Below are 17,160 nucleotides of genomic sequence, written 5' to 3' on the forward strand. Positions count from 1 at the left end.
TAGAAAGGGATGGGCTTCAGGGTCAGGAAAAACCTGGGTTTACATCCTGCCGGCGCCACTAGTGAGCAACTCACTAGACTTGAGACAATGTATCCAGGCCAGCCAGTACAGAATATGGTAGGATGATGGATATGTTCTGTATCTACACTGTCCAATATGGCTGCCCCTAGCCCCAGGTGACTATTGAGCACTTGAAATGTGGCTAGTGTAATAAAGGACTTGAATTTTTAATTGTATGTAATTTTACTTAAATAGCCACATGACTAATGGCTCCCATATCAGACAGAGCAAGTGTAGAAAACGGAGAATCAATCCCTCCTCTCACAGAGGATTACCATGTGAGAATAGACAGGAGATACTGCAATGAAGGGTCCTACTATTAAACTATATCCTGCCTTGAAAGACCATAAGAGTACTGAATGAATTCTCAAGCACTCACTGTCCTGACGAGGCAGTCTGAGTGTGCTTGGGTGGGCCTGCTTCCCGCTGTTGCTATCTCCCCACACCATATGCAGCTTTTTTTTTTTTTTTAAATATTTATGTATTTATTTTGAGACAGAGAGAGAGGGATCACATGCAAGCAGGGGGAGGGGCAGAGATAGGAAGAAAGAGAGAATCCCAAGCAGACTCTGCACTGTCAGTGCGGAGCCCAACGTGGGGCTCGATCTCATGAATCATGAGATCGTGATCTGAGGTGAAGAGTTAGACACTCAACTGATGAGCCACCCAGGTGTCCCAGCAACTCTGACTTTAGTAAATACTGCCTGAGGATGCAAGTGAGACAGGCTGGTGTAAAGAAGTTTGTTTTCTTTCTCTTGTTAATTTGTCCCTACTGTGCTGATTAAACAAAATGACTACATTTCCAGAAACCCATTTTTAATTAAATTCTTGTGTGACACGACTTGACATTAAGTTTCCAGACAGAAAATGTTTCTCATTTTCTCCAGTTAAACTAATCATGTCATTATGTACCAACTGCTTTAAACTAAAGAGACTATCTGCATAGGTTAAAAATATACAAAGACATCCATTTTTAGAAACACAAATCAAGCAGCACCCATTTTATTTTATAGTGTTTATTATAGTTAAAGTTCCTCTTGTAAAACATTAGTGATTTTGGTCCATATCTTTGGTCCATTTGGCTTTAAAACACTTTACATTATTTACAAAATAAATTGCAATTTTTATGATTGTACATAATTTTTTTTTGACCCTTGGAATATTACCGTTTTAAGTAACTAAAAACTAAACAGTTGGGAGACTAAGTGTACTAAAAAGTACATCTTGAACATACTTAATTACCACACTAATTTAAAAGTCTTGATCTTTACTTCTTAAGATTAAAATGCACCATCATGAAGTCATTCAAGAATCTCCGGAATTTCTCTATCATCCACAATGAGACTATGGATAATCCCTTCTTTCCGCTTCCCACTACTGACAGCCTTTATGTAACAGTCATGGTTCCCAACACTGAAGTGAGTTTCAGTCCCGTCATCTACAAACTCACCCTAGGCCAACAAAAGAAGGAGGAATTAGTGTTCCAGTAACATTTATCTTCGTCTAGAGCATTAACACCATCTAAAAGCGTAGTATAATGAAGTATCTATCAGCTAAATGTTAAACTTTGGAAAATTAAAGTTAGAACCTTGTATTGCTAGATGCTTTTACATCTCTGCTATGAACCGAAAATGTCTTACCTGTACCCCTCAAGATTATAGAATCTTATGTTTCAGGGGAAAAAAAACCCTTACACCACGTGACTAGGTGACTATAACATGTTCTATGTAGACAGTATCAACTATTTTTAAAAGTAAAAATGACAAACATGATAGCAAACACATACTTTATACCAAGTTACTTGTTCTATGTCAAGAACAGCTCGCATGCATTATTTCAGGGTGTCCTCGCATAGCCCTGTATATAGACTAGAAGTACTATTACTATAGTCCTAGAAGTAGTATTGCTATCCACACTGCAGAGGTGAGGAGGTGGAGGCACAGAGTGGTGAAATAGTTGCTGAGGGCCCCCTTCAGGAAGGGATGGGATGTTCTTACCCACTCTGAAAATCTGATTCCTCAGAATGTAAGGTGATTTACTGTAAAACACACAGGTCACATAAAAGCAAATACTACCGAGTCTAGACCCGTTCTTCCAGACACAGTAGCCACCGGCCACAGGTGGCAACTGAGCACGTGAGATGTGGGGACTCTGAAATGCAACGTGCTATTTAAACGTAAACTATACACTGAGTTTGGAAGACTGAGAATGAAACAGAGAATGTAAAATAACTCTAAAAACTTTTTATGTTGATTAAATGTTAAATGATAATATTTTGGATATACTGATTTAAACCAAATATATTATTAAGATGAATTTCATCTTAAGACTTTTTAGTGTGGCTGCTAGAAAAGTTATACAAGAAACTCGTATCTGTGCCTCATATTGTATTTCTACTGAACATCTAGAGTAAAAAGATCGGGGCCAAGTAGTACAGAGAAGGAAGGAACAGGAGGCTTGGAGGATAAATATGAATTCTGCCAGACAGCAAAGAAATGAAAAGCAGACTTAAAACTTGGCTATGGGCTTCCTGGCAGCCAAAGTGGACAGAACAAGGTCCCGTAGCTGATATTATCCAACCAATGAAAGCATGGGATGCACTGGGTAGAGCTTTTTCTGAGCTCTGAGAAGATTCTGGCCAATGGCTCTTTATGGGAGGTGTACTGACACCTTGCGGGGGCACAATCTCACAGATACATAATCTTGGTCATGAGGCTTTGAGATGAAAAGAAAAAGGAGAAAATAAACTAGCTCAGGTGTGCACTGTGCTGGGGAAGGCTGCCCAGATACAGAGCTGCCAACACCACACTGCAAATTAGGTTGTAGTTACAATAAGGAAGCAACTGGGTTGTAAAGGGCTATTGTCCAAACACTTGTGCTTCCCTGTTAATAACTGAAGAACAAAGACATTGTGGATAAACATTATCATTAAATTCTTATTTACGACCACAGACCACATTCTTAACACCACAAAACAATGTTCTCTTTACATCTGCACTGGAGAATTCCTTGAGGGTGGGAGGGAAGGGGATTAAAAACCGCTGACTGAGCATCTAGAGAATTCCAGGGTAGGAAAGAAAAAACAGCAAGAACCACCAGGTGTGGCATTGGGTACACAGCAGGTGCCTGATCTACGTTAATGGATTCCACAAGGGGCCGTGAAACACTGAAGTGCTCACCAAGCCTCTCTGAATAAAAGAAGTCTCTAACAGTGGATTTAACTTGGAGAGTGAGTGGCTCAAGCTCTGGGGATCGTTGAGTGAGCCCTGGTTAAATATCCCTTCAAGAATTCATACCAGGAGTAAGAAAGAGAGAAGCATTTATCTTTGTAACTTCTGATTTCTGGCGTGGGCACTTCCTCAGAAGCAGACAGCCACAAGACCCAGCAGGTCTTCGGTAGCCTGTTGAACAAATTCATCCCGGACCTCCTGCCTTCCAAGCACCTCTCCCCACCTTCCTATCCCGACAACAGACAAGGAGACAATGGCAGCAACTACAATGTGCAACTAGCTAAAATGTAACAACAGCAGAGTCCTGTCACCTCTAGCCCAGAAGTCCACGTCTGAGCTAGCATGAAAGGTGGGTACAAGGGATAGCGCCCCCTGCTGGCCAGCAGACCCCACAGCCCTCCGGAATGTCCACCCAGGGACGTGAGCTCCCAGTCCCACACTCTGTGCTTTCCATGCTGGTCTCCTCTGTCTCCACTGGCTCCCTGTGCTGTGCACACCGCTATTACTTCATTCTCACCGAATTCATCCCAATATCCATCCCACATAACAATGCAAGCAGCTGACGGCAGGGGCCCAACACTCTGGGGTCTGACGGGGATGTCGTGCTTGGCCTCAATGAGCAGTGTACCCTCCTGGCACTGCTGGTCTACAAATTCCACTTGTCTTCTCGGGTTTGCGACAGTGCCCTTTCCTCTCTGCCTTTGTGTCATCCGACACTGTGTGCAGCACTTCTTTTTCAAAAACTTTTCTTCTAGAGAAGTACTATCTGCTTTGAGTATGGTATATGTAAAGCCTTCCTATTCAAAGTGTGACCCATGGGCCGACAAGCAGCATTGGCAGCACCAAGGGAAGTGTCACAGTTTGCATTTAACAAGATCCCAGGTGATTCCTATGCATGCAGATTTGAGAAGTGGAGGTATAGAGCCCCACCTGAACTTGGAAAAACACAGGAGGAGGCCAAACTTTGTGGGGTGGGAGGGGCAGTTTTTGATGTGTGGATGCTTTTTAGGACAGAGTCTGGTCCAGGCGAGGAAAGGTGCCAGCTGGTGAGAGCTGATGCCAGCTCGCAACATAAGGTGTTTCCATGCCCTTCCTGTCCCCAGGCGCTGTCTGGGAAAGGTCTTCAGAATTTGGAGTCAAGGGTACTTCATCTTTCTTGTTCTTAACCGAGATGACCTTGGTTAATTATCAATCTCCACAATTAGGAAATGCAGCAACATTTCAATGGCAACTATACTCATGGTGCTAAAAGTAATCAGAGGTCAACTTACTGCTGTCTCCATTCTTTTACCATTACACCATACGTCCATAGTGTCTTTTTCTGTAAAAGTAACAAATTAAAAAAAATTATACTCTATGACTCAAAGTTAACTCTTCATTATTTTAAGAAAAGTTTGATATACTAGATTTTGAAATGTACTCATGGCTTTCAAATTCTCCTAAATTTGAAGACACTATGTTTACTCTCGGTTCACAGACAAAACAAAAATGAAACAAAACACTCTTTTAAGAGAAAATCATGGTCTCAGCACAAATGGATGAAGCCTTGTCAAACAAAATAAACACCGCAGCACAAACGTCAGTATTTAAGAGGATGCACAGAAATGAATGTGAGGAAGGAACTTTTCATATGGACTGTCATCGAGACCAGATGACTCCCCTGTCACACTGAGCCACCTGGATGATGGCACACAAAGGCCACCAAGAAAGGCTGCCACGAGGTTCACACAGGCTGGACAGCACGTCAGGCTTAGAAATTTAGCCTTTAATTTCCTACTGGATAGCACAAGAATCTCTCTTCATTTTTTGCGATAGTTTCACTTTGGGGAAAATTATTGGATCATAAAAAACCAACAACACAGGTATACCTGGTGGCTGTGCTGGGTACGGTGCTACTGGGTATGCACTGGGTATGGAGCCAAATGCTGCCATGATAAGCTTGGCTGTTGGTTAAGCTGCCAGAGCTCACTTCGGGAGGCATGTATATGTGTGCGCGTGTGCACAATATATGTGAGTTTTGGGGGAAGATTCCCCAGGCCTGCTTGTAAATATTAGTGTGCTGGCAGGTGGCAGGAGAGAAGACTGCAGTCATTAAGCAGCCAGAAGATGACCTGTAGGTGTTATAACGAAGGCTGGAAAGAATCATGACCCGTGTGCGCGGGATGCCCAGGAGGCAAAAACTTGCCTGGGGGTCAAGGCTGAGGTGCCAGTCAGGGGCTTAATTGTGACAGGCCATCTACTCCAGGAACACAGTCTAACAGGGATCCTTTTCTCCCCACACCTTGAGATGGGAGCCTCAGAGAGTGGAGGGAGGCCTTTGAGCTGGGCTAAAGGGAGACAGAGGCAGAGGGGCCCAAAAGATGTGGGCAGATGTTGCCCTAGTGGCCTCCTGAGCGGAAGGCATCACCAGCCGCAGCTGCAGGGAAACCCAGCTTGACCCAACAGCTGATCAGAGAGCACAGTGCTAAAATAAGCATGGCGGTGGTGAAAACTGGAATTTTATTTAGTGTGCTTGCTGGACATGTGCTTGCACGCAGATTCCTTCTAAAGCTATTATTAATGTACCTCTGAAGAAACCTGCTAATCCAGAAACCATAAAAGAAAAATGGGATAAATCTGACTACATAAAAGAATATTTCTGCATGGTTTAAAAAACCATGTACACACATAAGCAAACTCATACAATAGATGACAAACTGGGAAAAATGAAGTGAAGCTCACAGCACAGACAAAAGTCTAATCTTGAGAAAAAGACCAACAGCCCCAAAGAAAATGGGTCAAAGGACACGAAGATGCATTATCAGAAAAGAAACACAAAAGGACCTCAAACATGAAAAGATGCTCAACTTCACTTAATTTTGAAAAAGGCAAATATGAACAACACTGAAATACGTTTCATGCAGCAGAATATCAAAAAAAATAACAAAATCTGACACCATGCTCAGCTGGAGAACCTGTGGGGAAATGGGTACTTGGGAGCACAAACCAGTAGAAGCACCAGGAGGGACAACCGGGCACCATCTCCTCAAACAAGGGCAGTGATGTTGGACCCAGCGACCCTACTTTCCCACTTCTGGGATTTTATGCTAAAGGGATATGTGAACCAAATTCCAAGAGGCAGGTGAACAAAGCTATTCATCCAACACTGCTTCTAACAGCAGCAGGTTAGAAATAGCCCAAACGCCCATCTGTCAGGGATAAGTTAAATAAACTTTTTTACTGACTACTGAGACTTACTCCGCAGCTATAAAAAAAAGTATGAGAAAGTTCTTTATGTGCTAGTAGAAGAGGATCCTCCAAATATACAAATAAGTCAATAAAGCAAGAGGCTTTTATGAAATAAGGCAGTAGTAAAATATTTGTATTTGCTTGACTCTGAATAATGAAACACTGGAAGGGCTCATTATTAAAAAAAAAAAAAAAGCTTATCTTTATTGAGGAAACAGGGTGGATGGGAATAGGGGTGGAAAGAAATTTCTGCATGTATCTTTTCCCATCATTATTATTTCTGAATCATATGAGTATAGCACCTATTCAAGTATGTATGTTAAAAAAAAGAACATATCTATCTGATAAAGTATTCAGTCATTGCTGCTCAGAAGTGGATTCAGTGAGTCATAGGAGGTCCTGGAGCATGTGCGTCTTGGAGCCTCTTCCCTCTGCCTGCCTGCGGCTTTCCTAAAAATAATGAGCATCTTTATCGTATGCCCAGATTATGCTCCTGAAATACCATTTGCCTCTACTAGAAACCAGGGCATTTTGGAAAAAGGGGTGATTTCATGTCTGAGTAGAAAATGTTCAAATGAGCCTAAGACATCTTGTCATACCAGACTGCAAGGAAGCTTTCAATGTCTACCAAGGATGTGTCAAAAGGACTCAGGAGTAAATCTAAACAATACACCATTGGCCAAAACTGGGACAATCTGAGGGTCAATAAGGATAATAACTTCAATATTTTGTGACACACATCAAATTGTTTAAATCCATGAGTTAATAACGACCAAAAAACCCTAAACAATCACCTTTAGAGGAGAATATGTTCCAATTCAGTATTTTGAAAACTGGTAAAGGCAAAACAAGTGTTATTCTGCATTTGTTATACAAATTGTAACTCTGTGCAACCAGACAGATGACAGGAAGTTTCTTATTTTAGAAATATTCCAGAATATCACCATTTGGCAACTGCTAATGAATTAATGGCTACAAACATTAGGTATTAAAGGTTGGCAACATAAAAAAAAAAAAAACATGTGCCTCTTGATATAACGAAACAACATGTGCCTCTTGATATAACGAAATTATAAAGTAGTGTTGCCAGAAAAAAAAAAATCAAAGCTAAATCTGACCAATTCTTCAGTCAACTACCAATGTATAGGAAATATTAGAGAAATGCAGGTGCCTGGCTGGCCCAGTTGGTAGAGCATGCGACTCTTGATCTCAGGGTTGTAAGTTTGAGCCCCACACTGGGTACAGAGATTACTTAAAAATAAAACTTATTTATTTATTTATTTATTTATTTATTTTTAAACATTTATTTTTGAGACAGAGAGAGACAGAGCATGAACAGGGGAGGGGCAGAGAGAGAGGGAGACACAGAATCTGAAACAGGCTCCAGGCTCCGAGCGGTCAGCACAGAGCCCGACACGGGGCTCGAACTCACGGACCGTGAGATCATGACCTGAGCCGAAGTCGGACGCTTAACCGACCGAGCCACCCAGGTGCCCCAAAAATAAAACATTTAAAAATATATATTTTTTAAAGAAAAGGAAAAAGAAACAGAGAAACATCACAGAAATGCAATCCACGAAATCCATGTACTTCCAGCCAGTGCTCCAAACATTTTTCATTCTTTTTTAAGATTTTATTTTTAACTAGTCTCTATACCAACATGGGGTTCAAACTCACAACCCTGAGATCATACTCAAAATCCTGAGCCAGTCAGGAGCCCCAACATTTTTCATTCTATTTTTTTTAACTTTTTTTGAATATTTATTTTTGAGAGAGAGAGATACACACACACAGCATGAGCGGGAGGAGGGGCAGAGAGAGAGGGAGACACAGAATCCAAAGCAGGCTCCAGGCTCTGAGCTGTCAGCACAGAGCCCGAGCCATGAGATCATGACCTGAGCTGAAGTCAGACGCTTAACTGACTGAGCCACCCAGGCGCCCCAGCAACATTTTTCATTCTTAAAAAAATTTTTATAAAATGGTATTTGTAGGGGTGCCTGGGTGGTTCAGTCGGTTAGGCATCTGACTCTTGATTCTGGCTCAGGTCACGACCTCACCATTTGTGAATTCAAGCCTTGCATGGGCTTTTCCCTAACAACTCAGAGCCTGCTTGGGATTCTGTCTCCCTCTCTCTCTGCCCCTTCCCCCTCACTCAAAAGTAAATAAACTTAAAAAAAATAAAAAGGTATTTTCTAGCATTTGACTAGACTGCAGAATTTTTACAGGTATGGACAACATCTCTTCATCTATGTATCCTCAGTGACTGATATGCTAACTGGTATTTCGTAGGTACTCGATATCATCTAAATAAGTGAATCAATGAATTAATGAGATGATCCAAATGGTCTTAATGATTTGAGAAGCAGGAAATACTTGGAGTACCAGAAGAGAGAAAAGATAGTAACTGGTAAATATGTGTCTCTTAAGTTTTGTAGGCCTGGTAGAAACAACACAGATGGCAATCTGTAACAAAAAAACTTAGTTTAAAGATCAATGGCTTACTACTTTTTATTTTTTAATCTACTTTATCTGGACTTTGACAATTTTGATCTGTTGCAGTACTAAACCTATTGCTACCTAGAGAAAAAGTCCCTGGTTACTAATCAATCTTAGATTTCCAACGGTCTTTTTTTTTTTTTTTTAATGCTTATTTATTTTTGATAGAGAGAGAGACAGAATTGGAAGCAGGCTCCAGGCTCCAACCTATCAGCAGAGAGGCCGACGTGGGGCTTAAACTCATGAACCATGAGATCATGACCTGAGCTGAAGCTGGACGCTTAACCAACTGAGCCACCCAGGTGCCCCTCCAACTGTCTTTACACATCCTTTTAAAGACAAATATAATAATATTAAATAATAGAAATATCAATAATAAATAGCAAATGTCTACATCAATATTTCTCTCTTTTTTTTAACCTGTTTATCATCCTCAAAACTGTCACTATAAAATCTGGTTCTCACATATCAATTAAATGAATACTTCATTCACACAGGACACATCAAAAATACACCTACGTTGGGGCATCTGGGTGGCTCAGTCAGTTGAGGGTCTGACTTTGGTTTGAGTCATGATCTCATGGTTCATGAGTTCAAGCCCCACATTGGCCTCTGTACTGACAGCTCTGAGCCTGGAGCCTGCTTCCAATTCTGTGTTTCCCAATCCTGCCCCTCCCCCCAACTAGTGTACCCACTCTCTCTCTCTCTTGAAAATAAACAAACATTAAAAAAAAAAAAGAAAAATATACCTACCCTTACACTCTGTCTATTCAAAGCTCTCACAGAGGGACTAATTAACAACTATCATAAAAAGCCAATGAATTCTGCAGAAACAGCACTCACCCAAAACGACTCTAAAGTCCTCACCATCCAAATGTAATACCCAAGTATTGGTGGTTTTTGACCTGTTCTCCATATACTTCTTGAGACTCTTCCCATTAATTTCCAGAGTATATTCATATGCAAATCCACTGATAGCATCTATATTTATCGTTGCTTTTGTCTTTGCAGCTCCAACGCAGAAGGTTTCTTTGCCCACTAATTTGAACATCCATTCTTTTCTTATCTCTTCCTAAGCAATAAAATATAAAAGTTGAAAACACACAAATGGAAGAAAATTTAATATTTATAGAAATGCTATAATTTAAAAAATTTTAAGTTTATTTATTTTGAGAGAGAGAGCAAGTGAGTGTGGGGGAGGGGTAGAGAGAGAAGGAGAGAAAGAATCCCAAGCAGGCTCTGTGCTGTCAGCAAGGAGCCTGATGAGGGGCTTGAACTCACAAACCATGAGATCATGACCTGAGCCGAAATTGAGTCATATGCATAACTGACTGAGCCAGGCGCCCCAAGAAATGGTATAATTAAAGTGAGTAAACAGCAGTGCTATATAGGTATAATTTTATTCTTTCATGATCCAAATATTTTACAAAATAAAAGCACTTGAAGTTTAAATGTTATATAGTCTATGGATTCTGTAACTATAAATAGTTTGCTTTGTCCAGCAAAATGATACAGGCCAAAATATAAAGATAACCACTGTAAGAGAAAAGCCCTGAATTCATACATGAAGAATCTATATTAACAAAATCAAGCATTTTTTCCCTACCTTCCCATCTACATATACCACTCGTTTGCCTGATGTGGTCCCATGTTCAAATTCAATCTTATGGACTCCGTCACTTAAAGCAACATCCCAAACGGCTACGAGATCCGTCATTTTTTCCAGGCTATAAGGAGGGCTAAGGGAATAAAATGAAGCAATTATAATAGACCAAAAACAGTAATTTATCTTTCCAGGTAAAAATATCAGATTTTTTAACCCATAAAATTAGAAAATATTAAAGTGATAGTAACTGAGAAATTCTACTCACAGTACATATAACTATCTTCTCCCTCTTGTGCACTCTTCCTTTAAGATGAAACTACTATATATGGGTATGTAGTCGGATAATTCCAAACAAAGTCACCTTAATATTAATAGGATTAAGAGCCGATCAGTTTATCCAGGATAGTATTCTAAGCTTGGCTACAGAATAATGCTTGGAAAGGTCAGTAAAAAGTCTCTACTTCTCCCCTGCACCCCCATTTAGAAAGCACAGTATTTAATTCTGGTTTTTCTTCCTCAGATCCATTCACTCCAAAACAAAAACTCTCCAAACATTTCATACTTAAACCAATTAGGATTCATTTCAACAAAAAGGGCTCTAATTCATTATACTAAGAAAAATAAAAGTCATAGAAGAAATGTCCTATAATAAGAGAGAAAAAAATGGAAAATGGTAATTCTTGTCCTTACTATAGTAATCTTATTTAAAAAATAAAGGATTCTGTTTTGTTATAAGTTTCTGGCACAAATTAAGTACATATGTTTGATATTAATATGTTAATATAAAATATATAACATTCATCCTATACGAGTCCTGTGTGAATGACATGTTATATAAGACATACATAAAATATATTTGAGCCTGTTCTTTTAACTACATCTTACTCCTTATTCACTCTAATGTCTTTTGTGTGCTCTAAATAAGAAATGGTAAATGGATTTTTTGTCATTTTGAAGTGATTTCCAGGAACTCTGTGCTAAGATGGGTTTGGAGACCTTATAGCAGGCCCTACGGGAAAAGACGTGCCATGTTGGTGGCAGCCACCTACATGCCAAGTGTTTACTGCCCTTGCTCTAAATCACAGAAAAGCAAAACGAAGCATTCTGCAACTTTACAAAATGTGTGCTTAACAAAAGTAGCCTGGATAAATAACTCTTGAGTGGTTGAAAATTTCAAAAGCTAGTTTTACTGCCATGCAAGACATTTACCTTTCGTCATCTTCAAAGATAGGACTGTCATCTCCAGATGCCATGGTTGGCAAAATAGCCTTTAATCCAATTAGCAGCCAGGAAAGAAAAAAGCAGAATTGCAGCAAAGAAAGATTGAGAGCAACAAAGATAACATCTGCAAAGGGTTTTTTCTAAGTTTGCAATCCATTTCTTAAATTGCATGCAGTTTCTGATGAAACCAGCTTTTACATACAATAGAATTGCAACCTCCAATTTCAGGAAAAGAAATTAAGTCATGCACATTGGCCAATCATATTTTTCCCTGTTATAAATGTATAATTTCCTAAAACTAGAGAATAAACTCTAGTTTATTCCAAATATTATACCACATCAGAGCTGCAAGAGACCTAGAGGTCCTCTGGGTCCTGTGCTCCTCAAATCAAGGTATAAGAAGCCCCAAGGGTGTGAGGTGTAGGTCAGGGAATACATAAAACTCCAGGATACACAGAATGCATCTCAGGAAGCATCAATGGTACAGGGTGGTAACAAATTTAAATGCAATCATAATATTAAATTTTAGAATACACATTATGTCAGAATATATAACTTAAAAATTTGGGGGGGGGCACATGGTTAGCTCAGCCAGTAGACCATGCAACTCTTGATCTCGGGGTCGTAAGTTCAAGCCTCACATTGGGTATAGAGCTTACTTAATAAAAAATATAATAAATTTTAAAAAATTTTTTTAGAGAACTTCAAAGAAATGACAAGTTTGCAGGTAGCAGCCAAGGATATGCTAGTGCTGTTTCCCAACAGCAAACTTAATTTATCCACTTACTCGACCCCACTTAATTTACTAGTGCCAATAATGAATCCACAAAAGTTATGTGGTTTGCTCAGGTCACTAGTAGGGCCTGAGCCAGAATTAGAGCCCAGTACTCCAATGCAAATACCCCAGAATTAACTGGGCTATAATACTAATTAAATTTTACTAAAATCAAAAGCACACATATTCACACATGCATAGGAAACCCTCCACATTTGGAGATTTGAGATTAACAGCCTGTACCCCTGCCAAACCTACCAAAAAATAGGCTCAACTATTTTTTGCTTCCAAAATCTACTCTGGCCTAGCCTTTTCCCTATAGTTGCCCAAGGGTGCTCCCTCCTTGTTAAAAATGGGAGATTGCCCAACTTCTTTAGCTGGAAACAGTCAGAACCCACAAACTGTTTTTAAAAGGATGTCAAAGAAGAAATTAGTACTGATAAAAGCACTCCAACAGGCAAAGAAAATATACAAATTTTAGAATAAAAATTAGACAAAACTTCAAAACCCTTTGTAGCTAGAATAAATCTTTTTTTTTTTTTTTTTTTTTTTTTTGGTAGCACCTTAACAATTTGTGAAATTTTCTAGTCTTTCTAGAAGCCCTAGGATATCTCCTATGAAAGTGGAGGGTATCCTGCACCTATAAAAGCAAAGAGAATACATAGCAATAGAGGAAGCAAACAGAATATAAACTTGGATAAGCCATCCTTTGCACATCAGAGTGGGCTTAGGGATATCATTCAAATTTTGCTTTATAACTTTTAAAGACCTTATAAAGCTCAGTAATTCAGCATTCAAACTTGAAAGAATTGCCCAGTTTTTCCATGACAAGGGACTTTAATATTATCACACTAACATAAAGGCATAGTACTAACTTAATTACAATAACTTTTCACATAGAAGTATAAAAGACAACACAACAAATTAGAAGGGAAGTGAGAAATCAAAATCACATTTATTTTTTGAAGTTTTCCCCTAAACTATCAACATTTATTTATACATTCATTTATTTATGGAGCATCTATCTAAGGTGCTAAAACGTTTTGGAAATAGTGATGGTTGCACCAAATTGTGAATGTGCTTAATGCCACTGAATTGTACCCTTAAGGATGGTTAAAATGGCTGGGGCACCTGGGTGGCTGTTGGCTAAGCACCCAACTCCAGCTCAGGTCACGATCTCATGGTTCAAGAGCCCCGCATCAGGCTCTCTGCTGTCAGTACAGAGCCCGCTTCAGATCCTCTGTCCCCCTTTCTCTCTGCCCCTACCCTACTCTCTCACTCTCTCAAAAATAAACATTTAAAAGAAAAAGATGGCTAAAATGGCAAATTTTATGTCATATGTATTTTGCCGCTACTTAAAAAAATTAATAGTGTAATATACAAAAAGACACTGTATACCTTAAATGGGTGAATTGTATGGTATGTGAATGATACTTCAACTAAATTGTTAAAAAAAAAAAAGACCTAGGTGCCATTCTGGTAGTGTTTCTTGAAATGTGATTATATCTATAACTGAAAGATGATCACAACTGTCCTTGTTCCCAATATCTCCATTACTCATTTGAATAATGATAAATATCTGTCACACATCTCTAAGTTACAAACTGGACTTAATAAACACATGTCATATTCTAAATTCATTCACCTTGCTGATAGTTATCAGTCACTTATGTGCCAGGCACTCAGCTGGACACTAAGCTCAGAGTGAGGGGCTCTAGAGAGACCAAAAGATGACTACAACAGAACCATAGGAGTGTCCTTGAAAAGGGAAGCAGTGAAGGACAGAATGGGCCCACAGAGAAAGGATACTGGCCTGCTAAGTGGGTAAGGAGAGAGAAGAGACTTGGCTTTATTTTTATTTTTTTTAACGTTTTTATTTATTTTTGAGACAGGGAGAGACAGAGCATGAACAGGGGAGGGTCAGAGAGAGAGGGGGGTCAGAGAGAGAGGGAGACACAGAATCTGAAACAGGTTCCAGGCTCTGAGCTGTCAGCACAGCGTCGGGCTCGAACTCACAGACCGCGAGATCATGACTTGAGCCGAAGTCGGCCGCTTAACCGACTGAGCCACCCAGGTGCCCCGAGACTTGGCTTTAAAACCTGAGAGAATGGGGCACCTGATTGACTCAGTCGGTTAAGTGTCCGACTTCGGCTCAGGTCGTGATCTCACAGTTTGTAAGTTCAAGCCCTACATCCAGCTCTGTGCTGACAGCTCAGAGCCTGGAGCCTGCTTCAGATTCTGTGCCTCCCTCTGTCTCTGCCCCTCCGCCGTTCTGTCTCTCTCTCTCAAAAAAAAAAAAAAAAAAAAAAAAAAAATTTTTAAGTTTTAAAAAATAAACTCTTATACATACACTTAATTTTCAGGATCATGTGACCAAACTGGAAAATGATCATTACAAAGAAAATTCCCTCTATTTAATAACAAAACTTTAAAAATGTAAATGAAAAGGATGGAAAAACAAATTCCATTTTTTTCACTGATGAAGATGATGTCACTCACTCAACATTTTTTACGTCTTCAAAGAAAACTTAAGTATCTAGACATCAGCGTATCTTTTAAAGTCTCTTCCCTAGCGATCCAACAGTCATGTTTCAGAGCATGCTTCAAACATTAAGATGTTTCCACTGTTCATCTAAACCCAGATTGAATTTTGCCTTAAATTGGGTTTTAAGTGTACTGGGTACTGTAATAGTATGTCCAAGCTAAACCCAAGTCAGTTTTAAATTACTAACACAGTCATAGTTCCCTTTTCAGCAAAAGCTCTAGGTAAGGCCAGCCACAAGGGAGGTCACTTTTCAACAAGTAGGTGTTGACACTGTACGCCCAGAACCTTGTGAAGCCCTGGGACCTCCAGAAAAGCCAGGAAGCTTCGTGAACCAGGGGGCTCAACGAACTGCTTACTGTAATAGCTACAAACTGAAAACCACCTGCAAGTTCACCGACAGCGGGGGAGCGGGGCGCGGCGCGGCATCCACGAAGTAAATCACAGTCCGGTCACTCAACAAACTGCACGTACAGCCCGGGCCAGGCCCCGGGGATGGATGCGGCGGTCAGCCTGGCGCACACGAACGCAGTCCAGTGCGGCCAATACAAAGGACGCAGGAAAATACGCGAAGCCACGGGTAGCTGCCCGTAATGCATCCTTTGGCCAAGGATGTTACGGCACCTCACGATCTAGGGTCTGCACAAATACGGTCTGCTTGTGCGTCCATGGAAAAAGCGGCTGGAAGTGTATTATCCTAAGGTCGCAGGGCCTGGCCGGGCAGGGGAGACCCGCGGCCTGCCGCTCGGTCCCGCCTCTGCCCTCGGCCCTGCAGACGCGACACGCCCGGAACACCCCAGCACCGCCTGAGGCCTCACCCGCGGCGTCTCACGGTCCGCGTAAACACCGCCCACCGCTAGCAGCGCCCGCCGCTGCCGCCTCGAGATGGCCGCCGCCGTCGCCGCCGCGCTCCAGCGCAGAGGCTTCTGGGGGCCGTCTCACCTGCGCCGCGGGGCTCACCTGGCCGCCGTGGACCGCGGGAGGCTCTGCGTCGTGGACCCGCAACGCGCGGGTTCGGGCTCTGCCACTTAGGCCGCGTAGGCTTGTTCCCTTCGCCGAGAACCGGGCGCCTCCTCCGCGTAAGCTGAAAGCTCGGCAGCCGCCAGTCCCGTGCGCGCCGACTCTCTGGCGCTTCAGGTCCCCGGAGGTGCCCAGCGCAGGCCGCCACCCGCCCCCGCGCACCGCAGACCCAGCCCCGCCCGCTGCCTCAGAGGACGTCTTAGCGCTCTCTGCACGGGCACCCCTCCCCGCCCTTCCCCGCTCCAAACCTTAAGTCCTGCACCGCGTCCAGTCGTCCCGCCAGCCGAGGTTGGTAAGCCCCACTGATAGCCAGCGCAAGGCTGGACGCCGGGCATAACCTGGTGGCCAAAACAGAACCTGTGTCTTCTCTGAAGCCACCAGGCAGGTAAATCTGATTATGGCCTTCGTTCTTTGACCTCTGTTTATGGCTCTGGCCGCTTCCATAAGGACCCAAACTCTTTAAGCGGGCATGAGGCCCCGTGTAGATTTTCAGATGATGCAAGCTCTTTCTCCCCGCCCCTGCGGGCCTCTGCGGATGCTCTTCCCTCTGCTGGGCACTCCTCCCTGCTTTTTCCCTTAGTTATCCTCCACTTTCTTGTTGAGCTTGCTCTTCAGATATCATTTCTTAAGGAAAACTGACTTGGCCCTGAAGACTTGCAGCACTTGGAATTCTCCTTAGTCCCTGCCAGGGTGTGTAATTATTTGTGTAATTGTTGCTTAATGTGTAATTTAATAGTAGACTGAGGTCCTTAAAGGCAGGGGCAATGGGTGCTTGGCTCTCACTCTTGCATCTCCCACATCAGCACAGTGCAAGATGCTGAGCAAGTGTGTGAGTGAAAGGGAAGTTGAGAGACAATAGGAAACAATGTATTAATAGATTAATCAGTCTGCAAAGTCATAATGATTGAATTCTTAAGCAAATTATGTTACAAGGATTCTGCTTAGTGAGCGCTGATTTCTTGTTTGCTACCTTGTATTGAAA

The 17,160-nt window shown here is 41.6% G+C and overlaps 2 protein-coding genes across 8 annotated transcripts in view; one reads left to right on the top strand and one right to left on the bottom strand.

The window, feature by feature from the left end:
- Positions 1-1,046: 1,046 nt before the first annotated feature.
- Positions 1,047-16,702, bottom strand: FAIM (Fas apoptotic inhibitory molecule). Of its 7 annotated transcripts, none has more exons than XM_060638776.2 (6): positions 16,427-16,570; positions 11,830-11,888; positions 10,621-10,753; positions 9,858-10,086; positions 4,562-4,611; positions 1,047-1,511 (listed from the first exon to the last, which is right to left on the bottom strand). In XM_060638776.2, exons 1-6 carry the CDS (start codon positions 16,511-16,513, stop codon positions 1,362-1,364), a joined length of 708 nt encoding a protein of 235 aa, XP_060494759.1. In that variant the 5' UTR covers positions 16,514-16,570; the 3' UTR covers positions 1,047-1,361. The 7 variants fall into 7 exon arrangements, with proteins under 7 accessions (XP_060494759.1, XP_060494760.1, XP_060494761.1 ...); XM_060638777.2 differs by lacking the exon at positions 16,427-16,570 and adding an exon at positions 16,119-16,404; XM_060638778.3 differs by lacking the exon at positions 16,427-16,570 and adding an exon at positions 15,544-15,937.
- The window catches only part of CEP70 (centrosomal protein 70), a 79,692-nt gene continuing 78,987 nt past the window's right edge, over positions 16,456-17,160 (top strand). Inside the window, exon 1 of the mRNA XM_060638767.3 lies at positions 16,456-16,563. The gene's annotated coding sequence lies outside the window, so the exon portion shown is untranslated. The remainder of the gene's footprint in view (positions 16,564-17,160) is intronic.

This window comes from Panthera onca, chromosome C2, assembly GCF_046562875.1.
Source record: "Panthera onca isolate mPanOnc1 chromosome C2, mPanOnc1 haplotype 2, whole genome shotgun sequence".
Classification (NCBI taxonomy): Eukaryota; Metazoa; Chordata; class Mammalia; order Carnivora; family Felidae; genus Panthera; species Panthera onca.

What these genes read in the sequence shown, in the direction of transcription:
- FAIM (XM_060638776.2), bottom strand. Translation starts at nt 16,513, where the DNA reads ATGCCCGGCGTCCAGCCTTGCGCTGGCTATCAGTGGGGCTTACCAACC. An exon ending in ATCTTTGAAGATGACGAAAG is followed by an intron (nt 10,754 to 11,829) that starts GTAAATGTCTTG and finishes TTATTCCCTTAG; the next exon opens with CCCTCCTTATAGCCTGGAAA. An exon ending in GGACTTTAGAGTCGTTTTGG is followed by an intron (nt 4,612 to 9,857) that starts GTGAGTGCTGTT and finishes TTACTTTTACAG; the next exon opens with AAAAAGACACTATGGACGTA.